Here is a 13,129-nt window from a genome sequence, read left to right as displayed (position 1 = left end):
GAATTTATAAAAATAGGGTAATTTATAAAGTTTTATTCAATAATTTGTATTTGATAATTTATTCACTTGTTATTTTAGTAAACCAAGGATAATTATTATATTTAGTTCAATACTAGCTGTAGCCTGTTGCGTTGCAACAGGATTAAAATAAATTTAGAATCAATGTATCAATAAAAAAATTTTTGTTTTATATTTAGATGAATTAGATCTTATTATAATATCATATTTTTTATTATTTTTAAGTAAAAAATATATACTTATTCTAAGCATATTTATTCAATAAAAAAAAAAATTATTTTGATTATTTCGCCAATCAAAACCTAAGGGGTGAAAGAATTAAATAAAGAAAAAGTAGGAAAAAAAATAAGAAAAAATTATTAAAAATAGGACCACAGCATCAATCCAATCGATCCAATCACCGATCTAGATCTAGTAAGACTAAAAGACGAAATAAATTAATAATAATAATAATATACATATATGTGTAGATAAAAAAAAATATGTATAAAAAGTTCCGTTCTAACAAAAAGAGACCGAAAAAAATATTAAAAAAAAGATCTGGCCCAAAGAAAAGACCAATATATATATATATATATATTATTTTAAAAAAAAAGATCTGGTCGAAAAAAAGACCAATCTTAAAAAAAGAATGAAAAAAAATATTACTCTAAAAAAGAGATCGAAATAAGATTTTTAAACATCAACGTACAGTAATTGATCAAAAAAATGAAATATGATTTGTAAGCCTTTTTCCGTTATTTAGCAAAAAAGAATGTCCGATTAAAATTTCATTAACCGGAATTGTATTAGCGATAAAATACACATGATCCTACTATAGTAATTACTGAATTAGGCTAGAGGTTGGACCCGTCTAAAAAATCTTACCCGGGTCACCTGACAGATGGACCATATAAAAATTAACTATTTATTTTTAAAACTTGCAAAACATTTATAATTATATATAAATTTCTTTTGTTATATAATAGCTTTATGATCAAAAAAGACGAATTTATTATATTCAAATATTATTAATTCCAAGCTTTACAATATAAATTAACAAATAAAAATTGGCTAACTACTTCTACTTTAAGTTTAATATCATATGATACAATTCCATTCATCATTTTACTAATTTATTAATAATTAATACTAAACGGGAACTTATAAATGATTTAATCAACAATAGGTGACTGAACAGGTGACCCGACGGGTAATCTGCCAGGTTGTTGACCCACCTGCCTCCACCCTGGTGGAAATTATTACACCCGGATACCCGGGTAACCCAGGTATAGTCCAACCCGGGTCCAATCCCTAAATTAGGCGCTGAAAATTATTATTTATACAGGTTTCTTTGGTTATATAGATAATAACCAATTAGTTTTTGGCGCAAGTGCAGTACCATAATTGTGATAAAATCGTAAATACAAATTTATATGATCAAGTTACGCAGTTGAACTTATATATAAGCAGGGTTTGGAATTGTACTGTATATATTTTTTTAAATCATAATTTTTTTAATTTAGATGATAATATAGTTATTGAGTATGATATATACTTCCGATGTTGTATAGTATAGTGTAAAAAAATTATACAGTATAGATAAAAAGCTATAATGTATAATTGTATAAATAAAAACTATACTGTATAGATTTTCGACCATTATACTATACAACATCGGAGATACTGTATATATCATACAATATCGTTTAGCAGTTAACCGAAAATTTTTCTGAGATAAATTGTGCGCAGCTACTCCGCGTGATACATTTGCGCCCGATCATAAAAAGTAACTGCGCGGCATTAAAAAATAATGATTAAATTTAACATGTGACTATGCAACAGTTGTTCTATGTAAAATTTTACTGTGCAGGCACAGAGCACATCTTTACCAAAAAGTGTGCGAAAAATTTTAATCATGTGCTGCGCCCGTACACTAGGTCAGCTAATTTAAAAATAAAAAAAGCGCGACGTACTAACACTATGTGTAACAGGTAACACACAATACTGCACTAAAATTTATATAAGCATACACTTTTCGTTCGAGAGCCAAAACATTTCTAAGACTACCTTCATTTTTTTTTTAATGTCGTCAAAAAATAAAAAGTATGATCAAAGAACCTATATGCAGAAAATCCGACTCGACTCAGGTGGCAAAAGAATAAGGAAGAAGCCTGTGAAACCTTGTCAGGATTGTAAGGAAACGAACGATTGCATCAAATTATTTTCAAATAAAATAAATAGATTAGAAGAAATCGTCGGCAATTTTCGTAAAAATATCCCTAGGAAGACCAATGAAATTTCCTTATTCCGCGCAAAATTCACACTGAATAGCGTTCCTTGTGAATTAGAATACGATTTATCACGTTTCACATTAGAGAGTTTACAAAAATTGGCTGATTTTACAACTCAAAATTGCAACAACAAAAATGATCCTTCTTCTAGCAAAAAGAATTAACATATTTCGAATAATTAAATTTAAAAAATGATTTTTTCCCAACCTATACACTTTCGATATAAGAATTATAATTTTCCAATTTTAAAATTATGCTTTTTATCGTTTATATTTGATTCGATTGAGTTAAGTTTCACGCGAACAAAAAATTTTCATAAATCGAAAACATCATATGTAATATGTTATATTAAGAAATATGTATTATGTTATATTAAGAAATTATATGAATTTTTTGACTAAGATTTTAAATTAATTATAATTTACAATAAAAAAAAACAAGTGTGCACATATAAAAGCTTTAACATTGTTGTGACATATACGTTGTTTATTATTATGTTTTTTAAAGTTTGCGGCGGTATAAATATTATATTGCATTGCATAGATTTTTATTTTGATTTCACAAAACTACAGCTGATTTGTATTATTTATTAGATTGATGTTGCTATTTCTATTTTTGCTCAGGAAATTATTATATTTGAATAAAAAAATTTAAATGGCAATATATGAATGAGATGTATTTAATTGGTTTACGTTATAAACTAAGGTTGGGCAAAAAAAATTTTTAGATTCTCGTAATCTGCTATTAATAACGGTTAAATTATGTGATTAATAATACTTCCGCAGATATAAACAGTATCATCACTACTCATGTTTATTTAAGATTATCTTGAAAGGTTAGTCCTTTTATATAATAGATAAGATGATCAAGATAATCAATGATAAATGTTTGTAATTTTTGTGTAAATGATTGACAAATCTCAATCCAAATCCCGACACCCCAGAAAAAAATTAAAATAAGTTATTTAATTATAATAAAAATAAAAATTATATCTTTATATACAAAAAATTACATTTATAAAAAAAAAAATTGAAATTTAATTTTTCTAACTAATAAACTCAATAAAAACTAATTTTTGTGAAGTATTTTAAATATCTTACATATTAATAAAAATGATTAATTGTTACTTAATTTTACGCCGCATTAATAATAAAAAAATAATAATGTAAAATTAAAAACAAGTTAATAAGCTTCAGGTTAGTGAGTGCCGGGATTTTGAATGGTTTCCATTTTCCATTTTCCATTTTCATTATATTTTTGATAAATTTTTTCGCACGATGGGCTTTTCTGCTGTAAACATATAAATTTATATCTATCGGTTAAATTTGAAATTTAAATAATTCTCATATCAATTTAATTGGTTGCATATATATCAAACCATCATAGTGTAACGTGACCTATCATTATTCGACCATAACAGGTAAGTCTTCAATTTGAATTAATAAGAACGCGATAAAAAAATAATTTGTTTTAAAATATATCTGCCCTATAAAAAAATTGGATACGTTTTTTATGAAGTTTTTATACGATTTTTTTTCCTTAGAAATAACGTATCATAATAGGATACGGAAAAATGCACAATTCCGTATCACCAAAAATATGGTTTGGATACGGAATTTGCACGGGATTTATATGGAATTTACATGATTTGATCACTGATTTTATCACGAAATTTATACGATTTGGTCACTGAATTTACTATTTGTATTACAGTTTACTATAATTGTATTTACATAAATCTAATTTCACTTTATTAAATGAAATAAAAAATAAAAAATAAACAAAGTACAAAGACATTATGAAAATTCCCTCTTTATTAAAACCACCTATTGCAACCTAAATTATCTATAAGTTCAGGTTCATTTGGAGTCAAACAACCTAAAAGAACAAAAAAAAGAAACATAAGAACGTCTAACTTAATTGGAAACAAAACCCCCCCTTCATATAGTATCTGCAATCTTCCAAGTCACCAAAGGTCAGCATTCCTACAAAAAAAGAAAGAGAACTCCAGAATGTCTGACCTAGAAAAGAATTATGAAGCATCTGATGAAAAAGAAACCAAAACAACAAAATAAATCCAAAACTGACCTACAAAAAAAGAAGACTCTGAAGCAACAAAACTGAAACAACCTACAAAAAGAAAAGAATTTGAACCCAACATACAAAAAAACAATTTGAACTGACCTAAAAAAAGAAAAAAATCCTGAATCATCCTACAAAAAGAAAAGGACTCCCAAACTGATCTACAAAAAAAAAAAAAAAGAAACTGAATATTCTCACAAAAAAAATCTGCTGGCCTATGAAATTAAATATAAATAAAGAAGAAAGGGGAATAAAGAATAACCAAAAAAAATATTTTTTTAAAAAGAGGAAATAGAAATAGAAAGAAGAATTTTTTTTTAAAAAAAAGGAAGAGTGGGAATAAAAGAAAAAATTTTTTTTCAAAGGAGAGTGGCGAAAAAAAAATTATTTTTAAAAGGGGGTGACGAAGAAAGAAGAAAAATTTAGAAAAAATAACAAAAATAAGACAAGAGAAAGAGAAAGGAAAGGAAAGACAGAAAGGAAGATCGGAAGATCAAACTCATCAAAGTAAGGGTTTATATAAAAAACAAAAAACGTATCATAACAAAACAATAAAAAATCATGTGATCTCGTGTTATGATACGGAATTTTTGTAAAATTATCTTCTAAAAATATTAAGTTTAAAAATTCCGTATACATTCCGCATGATTAATTTTTTCCGTATACATTTCTTATACATTAGTTTTTTAAAAAAAATGTTCAAAAATGAATTACTTATTAAATATACGGAATTTGTATACGGAATCTATAGAAACGTACATAAAATGTATACAAAACGTATCCTTTCCGTATACATATTTTTTATAGGGCTGATATATTCAATAATGTTGGTTATGGCTATTATATTAAAATTTTTATCTATTTTGAGATATTTAAATAAATATTAAATATTAAAGTTCAATTGAGAGTGAAATTGTGTAAAGTTGGATTAATCGCAATTTAATTGTAATGAAGAATGTAATAAAACATTCTTTTAAAGCATGGTTTTAAGTTCGTATCTATGCAATACAAATTCAAATATAGAGTTATGTTCATCAATTTGCTCGCACGTGATTTATGTGACCTCACAAATTTTGATTTATAAGACAACTTAAAGAAAAAAAAAAAGAAAGGTTTGATATGTTTTCATGAACATGTATAGAATAATTATTTATTTACTTTGTAGTAAACACATCTAAAAAATAACTCTTTACACTTAATTAATGACAAATAAACTAACATTATTTTAAGAAGTAATTTTCAAATACACTATTGTACTAATTATTCCAAAATATTTCATTCTAGCTTACAAAATTAACATCTATGTAGTCCTACACCTACTGAATGACTTGGGCTTCAGTTGATCTCCAAAAGTTACTTAAGCTTCCTACATCAATTTTATTTAGTCAAAGTCCTGAAATCACGCTATAAACTTAAGAACAAATGCATCAGAAGTAATTTCTTTTAAAAAATATCTATCTCTACAATTTTAATAGCAAATTAGTGTTTCCATACTACTCTAATTGGTCATTCATGCCCTATGAAAAAATTTTATCCACTATTTCTGTAAAAACTCCGTAAAAATGAGCCTTTCACGGATCCATTCACGGAAAATGTAAATGATTCGATAAATTCCGTGATATTAGGTTATTAATTCCGGAAATATGAGCCTTCTACAGAAAAAAGATGGAATATAAAACATGGATTGACTTCTTTTACAGGGATGTAGAAATGTAGAATTAATATTATAAAATTTGTAAAAATGCTAAAATTATTATTTACAACTTCATAAAATATTCCCTACAATATTTAATTTTTTTTTTGCTTAATAAATTTTTAAAGAACAATTTAATAAGAAAAAAAAGAAAAAAGAGATTGTTGAGGCGCAAGCACAGATCACGTGATTTTGATATTTTTAAATTTACCGATAGTAATAGTAGATAATTGGATTTCTAAATGACGATCCGTTTATTAGGCTTTTTTTTTTAGAAAATGCATAATTACCAATACTAATAAAGAGAATTACGGGGGGAAAAAACAAAAAAATGCATTACATCATTTGATCATTTGTGTACCCTTTACATGCATTTTGGCGCGAACTGCAGCGCAAGTGTCAGATTCAACCATTCCGCTATCTTGAACACAAGGAACACTAGATTTTTTTTTATTGTTCGCCCCCTAGTTTTGATCTCCAAAACAACATTTTTGATTTCATATTTTCAAACAGCAATGGTTATGATTACTTTTCAATATTGGTAACATTTACCTAACCTTTATAATCCAGAGAAAGATTACATGATTACAAATCAATAACTTTATTAATCTTTTTTGAAGAATTTAAAATTTAATTTGTTTAACAAGGAATCCATTTTATTATTAGGGAGAAGGTTTTTTGGTTGTAAAATTGGTTTTTTTGAGTCAAATTTAGTTTTAAATGTGGCGATAAAAGGACACCTGATTTGATCGGGTGATCCCTTTTTTTTTTTGATTTGTAATTGTAGTTTCTTATTGCAGTATGAAAAGGTTGGAAGTCCTTACTTAAAATATCTTCGTATTGAAAGCTAAATGGTAATGTTTATATGCCGTAATCTAAACCCCTTAAATTTTTAAGTTTTGGCGTTTGGCTACAAATATATACTGTAAATATATATCTTAGCGGACATGTCACAATGTCGATCATTTACAGATCATACCGTTTTGGCCGGAATTATGAGGATCTTGGCCGGCATTAAGTGCAAAAAGGGGTGCTTATATACCGCAAAATACAGTATTAACACAATATTTAATTCACATTTTAAAACCTTAGGCGAATCCATAAATTTTATACTGACTATTTATTTAATAGTTCGAGATACATAACTAGAAATATAATGTAAAAATAATATAGTGAAAATCGGGGTAACACAAAAGTTAGCTTTGGGCCGAAATTTTCAGTAATTATCTTAATGCCGACCATTTGCAGATCATATGATAATTTGACTTTAAAGCTTCGGGCGAAGCCACAGATGTTCGGGCGAACTCTGAAAATTTTATCATACATACATCTACTATTTGGGAATATATGGTAAATGAAACCATATCAATTTGCTTGAAACCAAAAGTTTTATATGTGCCAATTACTGTATGGTCAATTTTTTAAAAATTCTCCAATAATAATGCGATTTTAATAAAATTTAATACACAGTAAATTTAAACTAATATAAATTTGTTTGTAAAATTTAAGCATATATTATTATGTAGAATTTTTCAAATGACTTAATATAACAACATTATTATTAAAATTTAAAAAGTTGCTACTAGTAAAATTAATTGCCGATTCGCCACTCAGCGATACAAAATGATCGGCAATCTATAATTAATCTCGTCGGACATTTTTATATTAAATACTATTGCTTCTGAATGGTGTTTGCACAAGTTTGAAAACGTTTTGTTGTAATATAAATGCCCTAAAAATACATTAAAAAAAGGTGTTACATTACTTAGGTATAGTTTTATAAAACTGGTAAAACTAGAACATTGCCAAAAAAAAAAAAATTTTTTTATTTTATTTTTTTTTAAACATTATTTTGTTAATCTAAGCAAGAATATACCATATATTATATAATAATACAAAAAAACCTTGTAAAATTTGCAAAATTCGCGAATAATTGGTGTAAAGTTACCTAAAATATGAGCTGGAATGGTGACTTCCTCCAAAGTAAACTCTTTAAATTTTATAGCAAACGAAAAAAAATTTTTTTTTTTTTGTGACATATTCACGTTTTGCATTATTGATTGGTAAAGTATGGTTACATTAAGCATGACTTATGTAGGACAAAATCGGAGTTGAAATGTGCCGATCGATGTCATTCATATAAGAACTTGCGACGGATCTACTAATCAATTTTGTATCGTTGAATGGCGGATTGGCAATTAAGTTAGTTGCGTATATTATTATGTATAATTTTCAATCAAAGAGTATAAGATTGAATAAATGATCGATAAATGATCGGGCACAATAATGCGATAATTTAGAGATGTCCACTATGCTCTTGTAATAATTATCATTTTAATTTATGTGCGATTGGAATTTTTTTTTTAAAAAAAGATGAATTTACTACAATAAAATAAACACATACCAACAGTTAAAATAGCTAAAATAAATGGAACAACCCTTAATTTTGTTTATTTCCGATTATACAGTAATTACGTAACTTTTAAAGTTATGATGCAAAATATCAAAAATATATTGAGATTTAAGCGTAACTTATAAGAGGTCACTTTAAATTTACCCTTGTTATAATTTATCATATACCTGTAACCAAATAAATTCCATCAAAATCACTTAATAGTAATTCCAAGTAATTGGGCCAATCAAAATTATAGTTATTGGATGGGAGGGTCACGCCACTCAATATCATGCCTAATTTTAACATAAATAATTAACGTATTGACTAATATTTAATCTCACCCTATACCATCCTAATAGAAAGCAAACTTATAGACCAAAATCGGTTATTTTGTGCTAAATTATCGGTTTTACCAGTTTTTGTTATCCAAATAAAAAACGGTATATTCCTATATATTCGTCTCTTTATGATAATTATCTTCTACCAACGGCACAACAATACTATTGATTGATTGCAATCACGTCTGTAAAATTTCAATTGGAAAATTTTAATATTTGTCCGGTTTAATGGAATTTTAATTGAATATTTTTTTTTTTTGATTATTTAAATTAATATAAAATATGTGTGTGTGTGTTAGTAATACAATATTCATATTATATTCATTATATTCATATTTATGTACAACTGGATTTCTTCTTCTCTTTCTCAACTTTGAATATTAATCATAAAGTTGGTAAAAAAATAAATTATAAACAAGTGAAGAATATTGAAATTACATAATAGTGAGTTTTTGCGTGTGTTTATGCACAATAAACGTCTGGAAATGTACCATTATGTAAAATTTTCGTCATGTATAAACGTCTGAGAACGCCCGATTTGATTAATTATAGTGTCATTAATAATAATCAAGCGATTTCTCAAATTTTATGCCTATTTCTTTAAAAAAAAAAAATCATTAATTTCACATTCTCCGTATAACTTATTAAATTCATTTGTCATTTGATGATCAACTTATCTTACACTACAATAAAAATCAATTACTTACATGTTGAGTCAAAAACAGCATTTAAAATTGAGTATTGCTAAATATCACCGCTGGTGATTGTCGCCTTACCAGAATTAGGGTAGAATTTTGGGCATAATTAAAATGGCATACATATTTTACAAATTGCGCCACATAATGTGATATATACATGACAATTGCATGTAACATTGCTGATTGTAACAAGCATAGCGGACATCCCTATTTTATCACAATACTGACTGATCATTTGTCGATCATTTGCCGATCATTTTTCAATTATCACATAATATAAATACCGTTGCTAAAAAAATTTACATAATAATTAATATGTTCAAATTTCACAAATAACTTAAATTTAGTTTTAATTTATTGTGTATTAAATTTCATTAGATTTTATTAGTATTTGGCATATATTTATTCATTTTACGAAATTATTCACTAATTATGTTACTAATAAAAAACCTGCATTATGAATCAGATCACTGCATTATTTTTTTTATAGATTCTACATAATATAAAGAATATTTGTGCAAATTCTTAAGTTTCGCACTCACATATTCATCTTCGCACTTCAATTTTTGTCTGATGATCGGCAATAATTAGTGAATTACCATATACAAATAATATTTTTATGATATTATTAAAAATTGTCTAATAATTACATAATTAAAGTCATATGATAATTTAGTGTTTTTACTTAGATTTCCATTATTTTTTTGCCACAAAATTTGAAAAATATTTGTGATTTTGCAATAAGTTTTTAAAATCCGGAATTAGTGATCAGCAAATGATCGGCAAGGTGATATGAGCATGTCCGCTATGCTATTGTAACATGCCAAAATTGATTATTTAAGGGGAGCATGTAGTCACGTGATTTTCCCAAGAACAAAGTACTTTAGTTTGAATAATTATGTATTATTTTGTTATTATTTTTGTAAAGACATGTGAAAACATACCTATAGAAATAAATTAATAAATGATAAAATGCCTTTTGTTAAAAAGATAATATTATGTTTCCAGTAGAGAGATTCCTAAACTTTCACTTAATATATTTTTTAAAAAATTTAGTAATTTACATGTTTTATTAGACACGGACGTACTGAATAGCACAAAAAATTTTTTGCGCCATGATAGTCAATTAAAACTCACGTGATTACACTCTCTTTTAATGATGTCCCGTTATAACACCAACAATTTTATTATTAAAATTCCACCCCCACGTGACCGGTGACATTTAAAGGATGTGAAAAAAATAATTTTGTGAGGCAAAAAAAAACTGTCCCTCAGATAAATATAAACAGTGAAAACGCGATGGGGTGTGATGCCAGTGATGAATATTGGGGTGGAAAATTTGTTGATTGTTGTCATGTGCCACTGCGTGGCACAATGACAGCAAACACCCCACCTTTATATAATAATCACATGCTAATCTTTAATTTTGGAGAACAGATAAATTATTTTGGTATGAAATTTTCTATAGTCAAATTTTCTGATTACTTAAGGAAAATTAAGTAGACCGATTATTTCTAGTACTAAAATTTACGATTAAACGATAGGTTCAATTTTGATATAGAGTTTTCTAAGAAAAAGCCAAGTAAACAAGTGGCTGTGTAACTTCAGCCCCTTTGTATGGGCTGGGCAAGCAATATCGTATTTTCTTTTTAATATTAGACACAGTTAAATAGGCGTTTTTATGTAGAGAAGTTATAATAAAAGAACTTTTAGGGTTAGAAATTTATCATCCGAAACTTATGCAAAATCTTAATCTGAAAAAGTACACAAAAAAAAAAAAGTCAATTGGCACGACAGCGAAATTAAAATCGTTTATCATAATTGTTATACTAAATTTATATAAATTATAAATTATAACATAAAAATGAACAATAACAAAATACAAATTATCTTAATGATATTTTTGAAATTGAATAATATAAATCATAATAAAAAACTGTAACTTGTTAGACAAATAGAATGATAATAGAAAATGATGATGGTAATATTATTAATTATGAGTAAAAGGAGTGATTGTCAAACATTATCTTACAGCAATTTTGAGTTTATTTAATAGGGATGTTTATCTTTATCATTATAACTATTATTATTACCGCAATTTTGAGTTGTGAAAATCGCCAATTTTTGCAAATTTTCTAACGTGAAATTTGATAAATCATATTCCAATTCACAAGGTACGTTATTTAATGAAAATTTAGTGTTGAATTTGGAAATTTGTTCGATCTTCTTTTTCGAATGTTTATGACAATTATTAACGATCTCTTCAATCCGATTTACTTTACTTGAAAATAAGCTAACACAATCTTTCGCCTCTCTGCATTTAGAACATAACTTTGTTGGCTTTCTCGTAGTAATTTTGTTATTGTTGTTGCATAGTTTAATTTTTTGAACATACGGCGCTCTGCCTGTTCTTGATCCATAATTTCTTGATGACATCGTAAAAGAAATAAATGAAATGAATGAAGGTTTTTTTTTTTGTACGAAATAAAAAAAGGATGACACGTTTTTTATTTTTTTTAGACGTAGCTTTAAATAATAAAAATTCACGTGATTGGTTACACCAATCACGTGATTAGCCACCGGGCCTTTTTGACAAAAATGGCAATTGAAATAAACAAAAAAAGGGTTTACCGGCAATTTAATATATCCAAATTAATGAAACAAAACATATAATATATTTCGATTCAGAAATCTAAAAAACTCTATTATGTGACAAAAAAGGTTTAGTATATATCAAAATACACTGTATAAACAATTCTTTATTTGAAATTGACCTCCTTTGTATAAACATACAAAATCATCTTCGTTTATTTTGTTTGCGTGAAGTTTTAAAATAAAATCTCCTGCATTGTAGTTTGTAGTACATTGTGTCCACCTTGTTAATAAACGTTAGATGTGATTGTATATACTACCATATTTACTTCCATAATTATTATTTGAATTCTAATAAAAAAATCGTAATATAAATTACTAATATATTGTTTAACCCCCATAAAAAGATTTTCTTTGTTTCATTTCCTATTTTAAACTAAAGTAGCAGTAACGAAAGTATTTTCTTTGTTTATAATGCTTATAAATGAAGGCTGACTTTAAATCATGATACGCGAAATATAATATATGTGTATTACATTAGCAATAGGCTTATTGTGTTGAAAAAAAAACGCCTACCTCCTTTATGTGACATACCCTTTCTAACTGATACGCGTGATAAAACTTAATCAAGCAATAGATTAAGAAATTATTGGCTCAACAACTACGCGTAATCAGTTTGAATTAATCTGTTTTTGGCTATTATTTAAATTCAATTTTATTGACGCACGAATAATAAATCCCCATCAATCATTTTGCGGATTTTTATTACTAAGTGATCTGCTTTTCTGGATTATTTTGATTACCGATTTCATATGTTTTTAGATAGAATTTCTAAAGTGCTTACTTAATGAAGTTCTCAAAAGAGTATTTATTGAATTTGTATCGGCTATAATTTTTTTAGATACAAGTCTATATTCTATATGAATTTCCTTTATTAGCGTCCCTTTTAAATAAATTTATTACGCGTTCGATATATATTAAATAAAATAGTATATATGTATTTTTTCAATAACAGAAAATTTTAGAATATGTTCGGCAAA

At 26.5% G+C, this 13,129-nt stretch overlaps 2 protein-coding genes across 2 annotated transcripts; both read right to left on the bottom strand.

Annotated features, from left to right (window-relative positions):
* Positions 1–7,676: 7,676 nt before the first annotated feature.
* OCT59_002965 (uncharacterized protein) lies at positions 7,677–8,120 on the bottom strand (the record flags this gene model as incomplete). The annotated part of the gene is made up of 2 exons (XM_066145309.1): positions 7,677–7,798; positions 8,015–8,120. The coding sequence occupies 2 exons, from the start codon at positions 8,118–8,120 to the stop codon at positions 7,677–7,679; spliced, it is 228 nt and encodes a 75-aa protein (XP_065996042.1).
* A 3,156-nt stretch (positions 8,121–11,276) lies between these two features.
* OCT59_002964 (uncharacterized protein) lies at positions 11,277–11,999 on the bottom strand. Its single transcript, XM_025319299.2, has one exon. The coding sequence runs from the start codon at positions 11,931–11,933 to the stop codon at positions 11,547–11,549; it is 387 nt and encodes a 128-aa protein (XP_025174171.1). The 5' UTR covers positions 11,934–11,999; the 3' UTR covers positions 11,277–11,546.
* Between the last annotated feature and the right edge of the window lie 1,130 nt (positions 12,000–13,129).

The sequence above is a fragment of the Rhizophagus irregularis genome, chromosome 11 (genome assembly GCF_026210795.1).
Source record: "Rhizophagus irregularis chromosome 11, complete sequence".
In the NCBI taxonomy this organism is placed as follows: Eukaryota; Fungi; Glomeromycota; class Glomeromycetes; order Glomerales; family Glomeraceae; genus Rhizophagus; species Rhizophagus irregularis.
Note: the sequence above shows the minus strand (reverse complement) of the source record. Positions and strands in the feature narration are given on the sequence as shown.

Excerpts from the sequence above, each read along its gene's own strand:
- OCT59_002964 (XM_025319299.2), bottom strand. The coding sequence starts at position 11,933 with ATGTCATCAAGAAATTATGGATCAAGAACAGGCAGAGCGCCGTATGTT.